At 41.3% G+C, this 14,548-nt stretch overlaps 1 protein-coding gene across 5 annotated transcripts in view; it reads right to left on the reverse strand.

The window, feature by feature from the left end:
• LOC136852005 (BTB/POZ domain-containing protein 7) overlaps positions 1-14,548 on the reverse strand; it is a 103,966-nt gene that overhangs the window by 60,052 nt on the left and 29,366 nt on the right. For 3 of the 5 annotated variants that reach the window (XM_067126456.1, XM_067126453.1, XM_067126455.1), the window contains exons 2-3: positions 5,556-5,636; positions 1,745-1,934 (exon numbers count right to left, since the gene is read on the reverse strand). In XM_067126456.1, the coding sequence (XP_066982557.1) occupies positions 1,745-1,934; positions 5,556-5,626 (261 nt within the window). In that variant the 5' untranslated portion in view covers positions 5,627-5,636. Of the gene's footprint in view, positions 1-1,744; positions 1,935-5,555; positions 5,637-10,473; positions 11,655-14,548 lie in introns of those variants that run through there. The other 2 variants (XM_067126457.1, XM_067126454.1) reach the window with 2 other exon arrangements.

Here is a 14,548-nt window from a genome sequence, read left to right on the forward strand (position 1 = left end):
TTTTCGAGGGGGATGTCAAGTAATCGCGGATTTTAGTTATTCACGGGTGTTTCTGGTCCCTGTCGTCCCACGAATACTGGGGCTGACTGTATTGGTTTGTAAGACTCAAGATGCAATAATAAATTAAAAATACAAATAGTGGTTCCAACAAAATATTAGGAGTGCAGCTAGGTTTCAGGCCTAACAAATGCTGACACTATAAATATGAGCCTCAGTTGGTAACAAAAGCTGACACTAAAAATATGAGCCTTAGTTGGTAGTGTCAGAAGTTCCTAAGACATCAATCTGCTGTAAATGGAATGGCAGCAATCTCTAGGTTAATCAGTGCAGTGCCTCACTGTGTCCCCTGCGCATATTTTGGGTGTGGTGAACATACTGAGATTATTTTCAAGAAGATTCTATGGTTAATTTTTAAGATATGGCATCCCCCTTTTTTCAGGGAAGGTCCCGAACCATGATACAATTGGGGAATACGCGTCCCCTGCACAATTACTTTATTTGAAAGCTCTGGATATTGTTTTAGATCTAAAAAATTATTTCTGTCAAAATGTTTCGTCTTTGGAAGGCACGTCAGGATCAACATGACCTCCCAGAGAAAAGCTGTGACACAAATATCCTGCATACAGTACTGAATATATGAAAAACTCATAGGTCACAGATATTTTATAAAATACAATACACACAAGATTTTTGATCAGTAAGAGTGGCTAAATGTATTGTGGAGAACCTTGAGAGAATGTTGAGTGTGTCTGGCGTGCATCCTGATTATGAAAACTGTATACGTGTAGAATGCATCAGATATTCTTGAGACGTGAGAACATTCTACCTAGCGACAAGACTTTGTGAGTTTGTTCGTCGGAAACATCCAGATTCCGGATAATTTGTTCATATGTGTTTTATTTTTTGGGCGGAGCCCCAGGGTGTGAAGGGGTTAGTTATCAAACAATTTGTCATTCGAAGATCAACACCGAATATTATTAGAAGCCTTTGGTGAAGGTTCTGTGGTTCAAGACCTGTTGATTGTGAACACTGCTGTTTGGAGGCAGGAAACATTTTAGATTTCTCAAACTGTAGATTGTTCTTTTCACTTAACATAGATCTCACTTATGTCATGCATTTTCTACACTGTGTATACTATACTTTATAATCAACATGGGAGAAATTCCCATATCTTTATTATTATGCATTTGTTTAATAATGGTTTTATTTGACTTCTTCAGATGTTTCGCTGAGGAAGAGGTTAAGATGTATTCATTGGGAATATACTGGACTTTGACTTATTTCAACCTATTATGAGGAAACTATTTAGAGAGAATAATTAGTTGAATATGGTGAACTGTAATATGTTTGATCATTTGGTGAACATTAGTATTCCATTTTATTTCATCTCTTGTTTCTTGCAATCCAGTTATATTAGATTATTGTCCAATAAATTACTTAGGGTAATGCTTGTTTCACTGTAAACCTGAGAGAGAGAGAGAGAGAGAGAGAGAGAGAGAATGCATGTGTGTGTATGTACGAACGTACGAAGCCAGTAGCCACTTGGATGCAGTCACCATCAAGCTACCAAAAGATGGGACTTCTTGACTATTAGCAAAGTTAAGCCATGGGGTTTACTCTCGGTTGGGTAACGTGTACATAATCATTTATACTTCCACAAAGATGCTCTATACAATCTATAATTACAGCATAAAAGATAAAAACAACACACCCCTCTCAAGACGTTCATTCTCACTTAACTTACCTGCACTGTGAGGTCCTTGAGGGCAGCACTAGCTTCGTACTCCTCCCACAGGGCAGCCACCTCCCGCACCGTCCAATCACTGACGAGCTCCCTGATAACTCGGGCATGGTCACACGACTTCGAGGACCGCCGTCGCCGAATTAGCCTCTTGCGAAGCGTTGCCAGGCTGGTTAATTTTTTCTTCTTTTCCCTGCAAAAAGACAAATAACTAAGGAACTGTATGTTCTTTCTCTCACTTCTTTTCCCTCTCACTGACTCCAAAACATACACTGAGTACAAACATACTGGCTCTAGTCTTCTCCAGGGGAAACTGAAAGTAATAAGAAATATAATTGTGTTCATGGTACATGAAAGAAAAGGGTCAGCATAACGAAAAAACTTCCATATGCTACCAGACACCATAGCTGGTATTGTTCAAGTGAAAAGAAGGAAACACTGATATTATTCAGATGAAAAGATGGAAATACCAAGAAGAGAGAGAGAGAGAGAGAGACTCCAGATAATTGGAAGAGAGTATAAACCATGATCAACTGCATTCAAGACATGGAACACATATGTTTGGCTAATAAAATAGAAAAAAAGCAAAGAGTAGAATTGTTCCAATGTTATGGGTACACTCGAGTGTAAAACACAGAAGAAAATAAGTCTTCAAAAGGGCAGAGAGATGAAGTGGAGTTACTGGAACATACAGATATGAGTATCCAGGACACACACATACTGCCGATGGACCTTCCGTGTATGTACCAAAGCAGCTAATATTTTGGAAGTTCTTAAACATTAAGCCATCTCCCCCTAACAGAGGAATGGCTCCACAGTAAGAAAATGGAGGCTGCAACAACCTTTCTTATACTGCCAAGTTATGGACAAACCCCAGTGCAGTAAAACTTCCACAAACTTAGCCCCCTACACTTACAAAGAGGGCTCATCAGCAGTAAACTGAACCCCTCTTTGTATGTCATTTACCTCTATCTTGCACTCAATCAAGTGCTTCCCCAATATAAAGGCTTCTTTCCAGTATCTATTTTGCCTTATACTAAATCCATTCCTCTTCTAAGTCTTCCTCTCGTCTTCCGCTTTAGTACTCTTGAATAATACACACGTTTAACAAACCTATCATCACTCCTCTATCCACATAACCAAACCTTCTCAAAATACAGTACTTTCATCCATCCAGTCACTTATGCTAACCTTTCTACCACTTCTACACATCCTTGCTTTCCTAATCCTATCAATTCTTTCTCTAGGTAAACAGCTCATCTCAACATCTTCAATCTTTTATCTTCCATTTACATTCAACAACTGCATTTCACTATCATTACAGTCTTCCATACACATCTCAAGTTTCATATAAGTAACTTACTAAGTAATCACATAGCTATACAGTAGTTTCTAACTTGCATGACAGCCTTTTATTTAAAAAAACTGCGGTAGAACTTCGACTGTTTAGTGTAGGTGACAAGGCTCGACCACTAACGGGAGTACAGCACTTGAAACGACTTGGCAGAACACCTCATTCTGTTTCTGCCGGCTCTTGAGTAAACATCAGGGGTTTGTAGCAGCTTTTGTTCACTGGTTTTCGGTTGAATAACTGGATTTCAGTGAAGTATTATTGCTTTTTTGAGTAGTCTTCATGCTTTGATCAGCTTATTAGCTAGGATTCTAGTTTTTGTTATCAATTATGTCTGATTCTGGGTCATCAAGTTTATGCTATTGAAGCAAGGGTTGCAAGACCAGATTAACTAAATCCTCTTACGATTCGTGTACAATCTGCAGTAAGTGCAGGGGGCAGGATTGCAGTAAGGAGACAACTTGTGCAGAAGGTAAAGACTGGGATGATAAGAAGTGGAAAGTACTTAAATCTCACCTAGACAAGTTAGAGAGGGACAGCAAGAGGAAGGCGGCCGTCAGAGCCAATAAATGGGTTTCACTTAGCCAACGATCTACAACTAAGCCTAGGTTAGCCATACCAACGTTCACTACTCCAAAGTCCTGCTTTCCATTTACTCCCATAACCACTATCTGACTCGCACTTACTCTCGTGCAAACGACCCCATTCACGACTCATTTTCTTCTCCTATATCTTTGTATCTACATCTACTATCTTTTCTCAAGCTTAATGCATAACCAAGTCCATGAGCTACCAAACAGCTATGAAGACTTAATACACCCTTGTCCCAAAAAGCACTTTTACACCAAACCAGTCACTCTCCAGCCTACAAGTTCTAAGACGTGATTCACTTTCATTGCAAAACATTTTAATTGCTCTCGATAATTCACCCTCTATACCATACAGTCTCAACATCCTCCATAATGGCTACATCAATTCTACCTTAAGCTCTTTTTTTAGGTCTATATATGCCATAAAGGCTACACCTTTCCCTTTACTTTCAAACTTCTCAAAGAAGAAAAACCTGATCCACACCTCTCCCTGTCTATATTCACACCATTCTCTCCCTGTCAATCCTGTCATCAATTTTACTAAACAAGTAATATTATGCACATAGTTCTTCAGGTGCCTCTACCATCTTTACCTTTATGAAAAAGAGCAAAGAATCCTTACCCTCAGTACCATAACCTTTCTCATACACACCACTAAACCATTATTACAACTGTACTGCAGCATTTCCATTCTAATCCCCCCAATTCCAAGTGTCTTTCAATTCTCAAACTCCTCAACTGCTCTTCTTTCAATCTCAACAGTCACTTCCACAAGCATCATGAAACCCTTATCCTCTAAATCAAATACTAAATCTTGAAAATATCCAATCCACCAACCCAAGACTGTGTTTGCTTCAAACAGTATCTCTTAAATTCCACCTTTTACTCCAAGATCAATTGTTTATAAACTTTTCTGCATTTACTTCCCCTTAAAGAGACATTTTATTTTCCACAGTATTCTTGTCCACTTTCTCCCAACTCTTTTTAATGCAGTACTTGGTTTTTTTCTTTCTTTCTTCTTAATGAACCAATCCACTCTCCTGTATACCTGCATATAATCTCCTCTGTCATGTGACTGCACCTCAAAAATTCTTTTTGTCCCCTCACTACATCTTTATTTTCTCATCCTACTATTTATTGTTTTTATTCCCTCTTCCCAATTTCCTATACCACAATTACACCCTGCTGTCCCTATGGCTCCACTCTCAAATTTTATATACTCCTAATTAACTCCATCCACCTCAGTGTCTTTAACCATGGCCGACAATTCATTTGTATTTCTCTATTGTAAGATCTTTTAACTTACTTACATAACTCACTTTTCCTGATTACAACAACCACATTTTCACTCGTTCCGCTCCAACTTACAGCAAAATCGACTTTTTCGTCAAAAAAAAAAAAAAAAAAAAAAAAAAAAAAAAATTATTATTATATCTCCAGGCAATTTTCACACCATTATCTTCATCAACTTGCTGTTCCATCTACTCTGGGCTAGGCATAACACAACCTCATCTTATCTCTTTCCCAAGTATACAGTAAATCCTTCTTCTTTGGAAAACAAGAATTTAATGTTGTACGTATACGATGCAATGTGCTGCATTAAGCCTGCATATATACATTTTAAGGCATTAGATACATAAGCCTTGTTTCACTCAATATATACAAATCCAGTATACATACCAGCCCAAATAAATATACCCCAGTTAACATGTATCATACCTGTGAGCTATATTGCATGCACACACATATCGATTCCCTCCCTACATGCACACTACAGATTACCACCCTTCACTTCAAGAAAGCGAAAGCATACCATCCATTATTACTTACAATCAAAGAACGCAAAAAGGAGTCTCAATTTGTTTGTACTTACGCGCTGAAGATGGCTTGAGGACCAACCCCCGCATCAGCCTGACATGATGCGTTGACCCCCATCCTCTTCATGCACAGTCACCTTTGGGCCAGACAAGAAAACTGCATATAAGTACATCTGATTACTGTATTCAGTTGTAAATGTTGACGTTGATAGCAGCACACTTCTATAAATACAGAACATGTGTACAGCATGTAACTATATATACAGAGTATATATATATATATATATATAAAATCATGAAGCTACAAATGTCGCTTACTATCAAATTCACGCTACCTCGGGAATATGGGGAATTATCACCGAAGGAGAATTTATAAGTGATAAATGGACTGGTACTGCGGGGTCGCGATCCCTCGTCACAGATACTCATCCAGCAACTCCAGTCGACGTCCTACCCTTCGGTGATAATTCCCCACCGGGGATATTCCCAAGGTAGCGTGAATTTGATATCAAGCAACATTTGTAGCTTCATGATTGTATATAAATCACGGTGTGATAAAAAGTTTCATATATATACATATATATATGTATATATGTGTGTATATATATACACACACACAAATTGTATAGTACACAATCTCTGACACAAAAACCTCTAACACACACACACACACACTGCTGAATAACACTGAAATGAGCGATCAAAACTCGTGCTCGACTTCTGTTCTAAAAAAATATTCAATGTTTGTCAACCAACCACACATACACACACACTTGCTTCTCCCTCCTCCCTACCTCCCTAACCCCTGGACCCCTTTTAAGGACGATGTGAGAGTTCGGTAACTGCCTCTGTGCATCAAATGTCAGCCCAACATTCACTAGAACAAAGCCTTTCATATGTATGTATGTATGTATGTATGTATGTATGTATGTGTATGTATGTATGTATGATATAACTAGTCATTTTTAGAGACAGGAGATACGATGATAATCAACCAACCTAATAACTTGGTGACATTGTTTTCATGTGAACGTGACAGAAATTCAAACTACATAAAGACGCCACGTGTCTCTTAGAAAAATCCACAAGGCATTTTAAAGGAATTAGTAGAACAAAAACAGCCAACGATTGTTCAGCTCTCCATGGAAAAAATAATAAGGCTCTAACAAAGTAAGCAAGACTCTCTCTCTCTCTCTCTCTCTCTCTCTCTCTCTCTCTCTCTCTCTCTCTCTCTCTCTCTCAATAATATATGAGGACTTCAAATATTCACTAGTGGCGGCTGATCGATGGCTTGTTGCTAAGCTTGGGAGATCTCTTAGTCTTAGGTCGCGATATGCCTTATCAATAATCAAAGGATTTACCGCTGCGCATCTGTTCTTCAAGGTTTTTTTTGACAATCAATCGAGTTGAGTATTAAGTTCGTGGGATTTCTTCGTATAACAACGTATAAACGAAAGTGTTTAAAATCCGAGAAACCTTTGTTCGTTTACCGTAGACATTTGTCTCAATATCTGAGTAATCTTTGTTCGTTTACCGTAGACATTTGTCTCAATCTTTAGCAAAAGTGAATATATTTCAGCCTGCACACACGCATTTTTCGTCTGCACTACGTTCAACCGTATCATACGTATTTATTCGAATGCACGAATTATACAAGTACTTACTGGTCAAGATTCTGACAGTCATGCTCTTCCGTGACATAAATTAATTGTTTGGGGGAAAAAAAAGTTTTGCACATTTACTAGAATCAACTTGTTAACTGCGTCGCAATTTCGCAACCAACTACGCAGAAACTAACACAAAGGTTCGGCGAAATATTGTCCGTTTCCAATGACGGGGAAATCACAAGAGCTACGCGCGCTACGAGTTTTAATTAGCGGTATTGACGTTGTACAGAGTATCCACGCCCCCTCCGGGTCTGACCAAACTTTTATTGTGTTGGGTTAAATGTAAATAATGTTTTCATGTTGAAGGAAGTCACCAACTGAAACGAACTTTTCGATGACTTTTAATCCATTCTCTTGTCATGGACACCTAGAATGCCTTGTTTCATCTACCACGATTTCTGCTAACCACTGATCTGACCATTACATGGGAAACGACCATCTTCAATCGGAACCTGAAACAAATTCTTCCTGCCTGGGCTTGAAAGCTTCGCTCCGTTGTCATTTGCCTTATGTTTTCGTTCATTCATGTCAAGTTTCTTTCAAAAGATAAGTCCAACTAACTGACGCTTCATCAATAGATATTTTTCGCACCAAGTCCCCTACCAAGAATCATAACCACCGTTTACCGAGGTGACCGCGTTCAGAAATTCCACAAAGCTTTCGGAACATCACTCCATTTTGACGTTTTCACGTTTCCATTTCCACAGCCAGGAGAGCACAGGTCCCACTAGGCTCTGGCCATTAATGTAAAAACAAAACTTCTTTATTTTTTGTGATCCCCCACTTTTCAGTCGACCATTTTTAAAATACACGTGAAAACAAAACAGCGCAGAGCACTTTCCATGCGGCCATGAACGCTTGACATTTAAAAAACAAAAGGATCTTTTGGACACTCCTTTCGGCCCCTGGGAGATGACTGCAAGCGCACAGTTCGAGGCTTTCCAAATCCCCTGTAGCGGGCAGCGATGCTCGCTGACATGGCACAGCGGAGGAACGCGTCACCCTCACATTCAACGTTTCAGGGACATCAAGCGAATGATAAAACGTTTTTGAAGCATACCACTGTGCACTGATATGCCATGCCGAAGGCCCTTCGTTCAACTAAAGGCGCTGCCACTCCAGTACTTCTTCTGGTGGTAATGGTATAGGCTAGGTTATTATCAGGTATTAAACGATTTGGCCAGTGTGACCACAAGAGCACCTCTGTTGCCCTTACTGACAGTACTGTGGAAACACAGGTTCACCCTCCCTTTTTTCCCACCAAAAAAGGGGGGGAAAAACACCGTTTGTGTGATGGTGCCTCAACATGTTTGAACTGAAGGCCACTACTTAGGCCTTCTGTAAAAAAAAAAATAAATAAATAAATAAATAAATAAATACACTGATTACACCACAAACATAAGTAAATGACAGTTAAGTTAAAAACAAATATATTTTTTTCTCTGCTTGGGATTAAAAAAGCGCATTATGCCTTGGGAGTCATCTCCCGTCGTGCTTCGCATCAAAACAAGGTAGGCTCCAAAACGCGCAATGTCATCCAAGTGCGTCGGAGGTTTCTAGTGATTCTGGCGTTTGTATGAGAGAGAGAGAGAGAGAGAGAGAGAGAGAGAGAGAGCATTACGTCGCAGGTACCAACAACCACACTTGATAAAATCACCTCCCTACAATCTTGGAAAGACTTCGTCAGTATCAGCAACTGCTGTGAGCAAGTCTCATTAATGGTCTCGACAAAAAAGCCACCATGCAAGGTCTCACAGGAACATCACAAATCGCTGCTCGAAATTTAATTGATTTCCTTTAGAAATCTTGTTAGCAACGTCATTGAACAAATATGCTGCCGTAAGACCGATTTCTTTAGCAAAATAACAAACGCCGATGGAAAGAAAAAAATTCAAAGTAAAAAGTGATAACGATAAACAAATGAGACAGCCTGTACTATCCTCACCAGAGACTTCTATCTCTTATTTGATTGCTTTATGACTAAACCATTTTACAGCTCAATTAAAAACACTGATCAAACCAACCTGCCAATGAGATATTCTACAAGCCCCAGCATTCCGTTGAAGCAGGAACGCCGCAGAGAAAGCGCAAGTGTTTGAGCCAATATTGACATTAGGCATTTGAACATAAGGTTCAAAACTTGTGCACGAATTTCGGAGGTCCAAAGGTTGAAAAGATACTGACGAATCGCTCGAGCTTTCTCAGAGTGGATGATTTTTCCCACTTCTCTATGCGAGGAAACAAAATAATAAATAAACCTACTGAGCAAAATTCCAAGATGAATAAGTTTCCATCTGTGGATTAACAGGACTGAAAAAGGTGTTGACGGTCGAACAATGAAATGCGTCACAATAACACGAGTACTGTCTATATTCCACAGCGCAGATGAATCAAAATACACGCCATTACGAAAAAATTCATACCAAATAAATGGATATATGACTAGAGAGGTATCTGTGGATTTGTCAAGAGAGAATTAGCAAATTAGGTCGGAATAATAACAAAGACATATTGTATGGCGCACGCTCAGGGGAGAATGACGGAAAATGGAATGGCCCAGGACAATCACATGACATCTTAAACTCTCCGAGATATTATGCAAATACATTCAGGACAGGGTAGTGGGGCGGGAAGGGGGTGGGGGGAGGGGAGATCCCAGGATAATGATTTTCTTCAAGCATAATCACTCAATATTCTCAAGTAAGTTGATAAATTTCTTCGATGAGCCTTGCACATCCATATACGGAGTGACGAAACAGAAGACTCCCTTCTGCTTGAAAGAGATCGAGATGTCCCCTCCCCCGCCCCAATTGTACTCAGGAACCAAACACAATTTTGGTCAACACCAACCTCCCTCCCCACCCCCTTACCCCCTGCAACCAATTCGCTAAAACATCCCCAACATTAAGTCACGGTTCCTTTCTTAACGGACATAATTAAAAATGACGTGAAAACATTTGGCTGCGATTACAGAAACTCAGTAATAGTTGTCAAAACATACTACGCATCTTATATATACTGAAATCTCGTTTTCTAAATGATTCTATTATCGCGTTATAGTCATGTAATAACAACAAGGATGAACACTGCAAATCAAATGCACACCAAAATTATAGGAGTAAACACAGAGAAAAAACTTCCATAAAATGGGATAAAAAAAAAAAAATAAATGACTTCTTCACAAGCAGCAATATATATGCATTCCACAAAAGCAGCAACATGCACAACACAAAGAGAGAGAGAGAGAGAGAGAGAGAGAGAGAAACATCGTGCTCAGCACTGAAGTGTCATTAGAAAACCGACTGACCTGTCCCTATAGAAGAAGGGTGGGCCAACCACCTCAAAATCTGGCGTTTGGCCCACCGCCACCCCCCTCTTTCCACTCCTGCCGACAGTGCCGCCGTATCTGTAGTAATAATTCATTGTCGCAGCACAAGCAACCGAACAATCACAACCGGGTTCGGATCAATTTCCGAAATCAATTCTGATCAACAGCAGACAAGCGGCGGCGGCGGCGGAGGAGGAGGAGCAGGAGGAGCAGGAGGAGGAGGAGGAGGAAGCACCACGCCTCTCCGTTTCCGCCATTGTACGATCGGTGTCCCAGTGACCCTCGTAATTTTCCAAGTGGGCAGCATCCCCACCCGGGCCCTGTCTCTTCTCTGCCCTGCCCTTCCCTGCCCTTCCCTTCTCTCAAGGCGTCTCTGACATGGACTTCGATTCCTGCTCGGGCAAGGTCTCACTTCACCACACACCGCCCGCCCGGAGCACTCGCGAGATAAGGCAGTCACCCACTGCGTCGTTGCTGTTCATCTCCTGATGCATGGGGTCGGCTCAGCAGTGGCAGCGGCAGTAGCAGTAGCAGAAGCGGCAGCAGCAGGAGGAGGGGGCCCTTCGTGGTGCGTAATTCCAAAATCAATCCCATTCCAGAACTGCGTGTGCTTTAATTTTCGGCGTTTATCAAAACGAGCGGATTTTCCGAAGATCCGTCACTATTCCCCATCGCGTTTATTTCAACTGAGGTCAGCACTGGAGGAGGAGGCCGCCGCCGCCGCCGCTGCAGCATCCACAGTTGGGTGGCGAGATTTATCCGACTTCTACGCGGGTGGAAAATCGCCACGGAGGGGTAACTGCGATTACGAACCACTCGGCGACTGCTGCTACGCTTCTCATATCCCACCGCCTCTTTCCAATGGCAAAAACCGTATAAGCCTTCGGCTCATCGTCATCATCTTTTGCCCGAGAGAGAGAGAGAGAGAGAGAGAGAGAGAGAGAGAGAGAGAGAGAGAGAGAGAGAGAGAGAGAGAGAGAGAGAGAGAGAGATTTCAGGGGGCTCTCTGGGTCAAACCGACACCAATAGAACAGTTATTTATCCGTCCCCAAACGAAAGCCAAAGAACACCGTCGTCCATTCAAAGGAGTGAGGCGGTCGCGCGATAACGGTGTACAGCAGAGCTGATCTGGCAAACGACAGGGAAACAGCAGAGAAAGCGACAGCACACAGATGCTGGAAGGGGGATGGATGTTGTGACAAACAGGGAGAGTGAGAGAGAACGAAAAACAGAGAGAGAGAGAGAGAGAGAGAGAGAGAGAGAGAGAGAGAGAGAGAGAGAGAGAGAGAGAGAGGGAGGCTCAGCAACTAGCTGGCTGGGCAGAGAGCCAGGCCTCTTTGCGGGAGGCAAAGTTGGTCAAATACATCCCCGGCTGGGGCGAACGAGTCTACCCCCATGTCGCCATTCGGGCAAGACGGAGCGGCCATGGCATCGTCTTCCGTTCAGGCTAAAAGCGTTAAATGAATGGGATTTCTCTCACCGAGAAATTACACGGGGAAATAGGGACGCCGGAGGCACCTTTCCACGATGAAAGACCTCCAGGGGGTTTACAATGGAGGATGACGAACTCCTCAAAGATGGCAGGGTGAGAGAGAAGAGAGCGAGAGAAGACAAAGGTTCCTGGAAGAGGTGATGGGGTGCTGAGGGGTGGGGAAGGGACGGGGGGAGGACGGACACCTTCCAGACGAGGGAACAACACCAGTAACCATAGCAACGACCCCACCACCTCATTTCATTCCCCCCCTTCTTCCCTATGCAAGCCTGCTCTCAACACCATCGTCCATTACCCTCACCCGCGCCCCCCCCCCCTTTTGTATGGAAGCTCCCCTCCCTCGGGGTCACTAGGAGGAACTATAGCTCCATGCTGCTACCAACAGCCTTCCACGCGTTATCACTTGGCAAAACAATCTCTCAAAAATTATAACTTATCTTTTGCATTATCATTCGACCTTCCAAGCGCGCGCAGACCTCATCCAACGAAAAATAAAACGGCTTCAACTTTGTGTGTCATTGCCCTGGTTTCGTTCGTTCGCCATTATGTATTTCATAAAAAAAAAATAAGAACGAAACAATCAACTTTACCTATCCTGCAAATAATTAACGGAGAAATTTTTACACCGAGAATTACGTGTAAACAAATGAAAGTAAGTAAAACGTGCACCCAAGTTTCTTCGCCGTAATCGAGTTTCCTATATGAGCTGCGGCCCATGAAGCTTTCAGCCGCGGCCGGGTGGTGGCCTGTCCTATATTGTTGCCAGACGCACGATAATAGCTAACTTTCACCTAAATAAAATAAAAACTACTGAGGCTAGAAGGCTGCAATTTGGTATGTTTGATGATTGGAGGGTGGATGATCAACATACCAATTTGCAGCCCTCTAGCCTCTGTAGTTTTTAAGATCTGAGGGCGGACAGTGCAGATGGGCAGACAAAGCCGGCACAACAGTTTTCTTTTACAGAAAACTAAAAGACTGTCACATCTTGACTGGCACCATCTCAAAAAAAAATATATATATATACAAACGTCCTTATAATATCAATTCAAACTCTCTTTAATATCACCTCAGGAATAATATATTTTCATATATGTTACCCGAAGGGGAATTTTTAGTTGATGATAACGTCGTCGTCTCGTGGGCTCGAACCACGGAAGACAAGAACTCAGGACTACAGTGACGCGAATTTTAACCACACGGCCAACAAGTGAGGTTTAAGTTGAGCCCACGAGACGACGAACTTATTATCAACGAAAAAATTCCCCTTCGGGTAACATATATGAAAATATATTATTCCCGAGGTAGAGTGAACTGATATTAAAGGACGCTTGTAGCTTAATGCTTGTATATGAGTCACGGTGATGTGATAAAATTCATTCATATATATATATATATATATATATATATATATATATATATATATATATATATATATATATATATATATATATATATATATATATATATATATTCTTCTTTTAACGTGCTTTTATTCCCATTTTTTGTATGGGGTAAGCACGATGCCTTCTTTTGAAGGACTTTTGATTTGGCTTTTAGGGGTAGACCTGTGGTCTCGATATATATATATATATATATATATATATATATATATATATATATATATATCAAAGAGCAAATTGGGGTTCCAGGAACACTCACGACAGGCACAGAGGCGTGGCAGAGGACTGAGAGTTTAACTTCGGAACAATCTGTCTAATAAATAATGACTCCAGAACCGTTACCAGTCGGTCATTCGAGGTCCTACCCAATATTTCAAGATCATCATATTTTATTTTATGTTTACGTTTAAGAGCACGGCCTCGTGTGCTAGAGAACTCAGGGTTCGATGGTTTAAGCCCTGTTCTGTGGCTAACACCGCGATGAGAATCTGTTCCCACCTTCAGCATCCTCCATGGGCAACCGACGTGTGTCCCCAGGTCACATCTGGGGCAAGTGAATTTGTGTATTACACCGGAGGTCAACCTCCATGGGCAACCGACGTGTGTCCCCAGGTCACATCTGGGGCAAGTGAATTTGTGTATTACACCGGAGGTCATTAGTGGGGTCAACTTTTCTCTGTACTTAGAGAGCCAATCCTTGAATGTTTCTTGGTATTAGCTTTACATTAATAGCTGGAATATGGCGACTGATGACTTTGTATAATTCTTCATGAAAAGACTTTTTATGTACTAGTGGAAGATTGCAAAATGTGGCAGTTTTGGAACAGTAGGCACCACGCAATTTGCAATGAAAACTGTTTAAAAACTTGTTAACGTTCCTAAAGACAAGCTACGACAGGAAGTAGTTGTCGGCAAAATACTTTTGGGGATAAATTATTTCCTCATGGAAAGAGATCCAGCTGGAAGTTAAACTAAAAGCCCTACGTAATAGGGTCGATAATGATTTAACCTAAATAAAAAAAAAAATGCAATGACTGCAAAAATGAGATCCCAGGCCCGAAAATGCGTTTTCTCTCAAAATCGTGGTATTAAAACGATCACTATTCCTAAAAAACTAAAACGCCTCAAAAGGATTGCGTCATTATTTTCATATTCAGTG

The sequence above is a fragment of the Macrobrachium rosenbergii genome, chromosome 24 (genome assembly GCF_040412425.1).
Source record: "Macrobrachium rosenbergii isolate ZJJX-2024 chromosome 24, ASM4041242v1, whole genome shotgun sequence".
Classification (NCBI taxonomy): Eukaryota; Metazoa; Arthropoda; class Malacostraca; order Decapoda; family Palaemonidae; genus Macrobrachium; species Macrobrachium rosenbergii.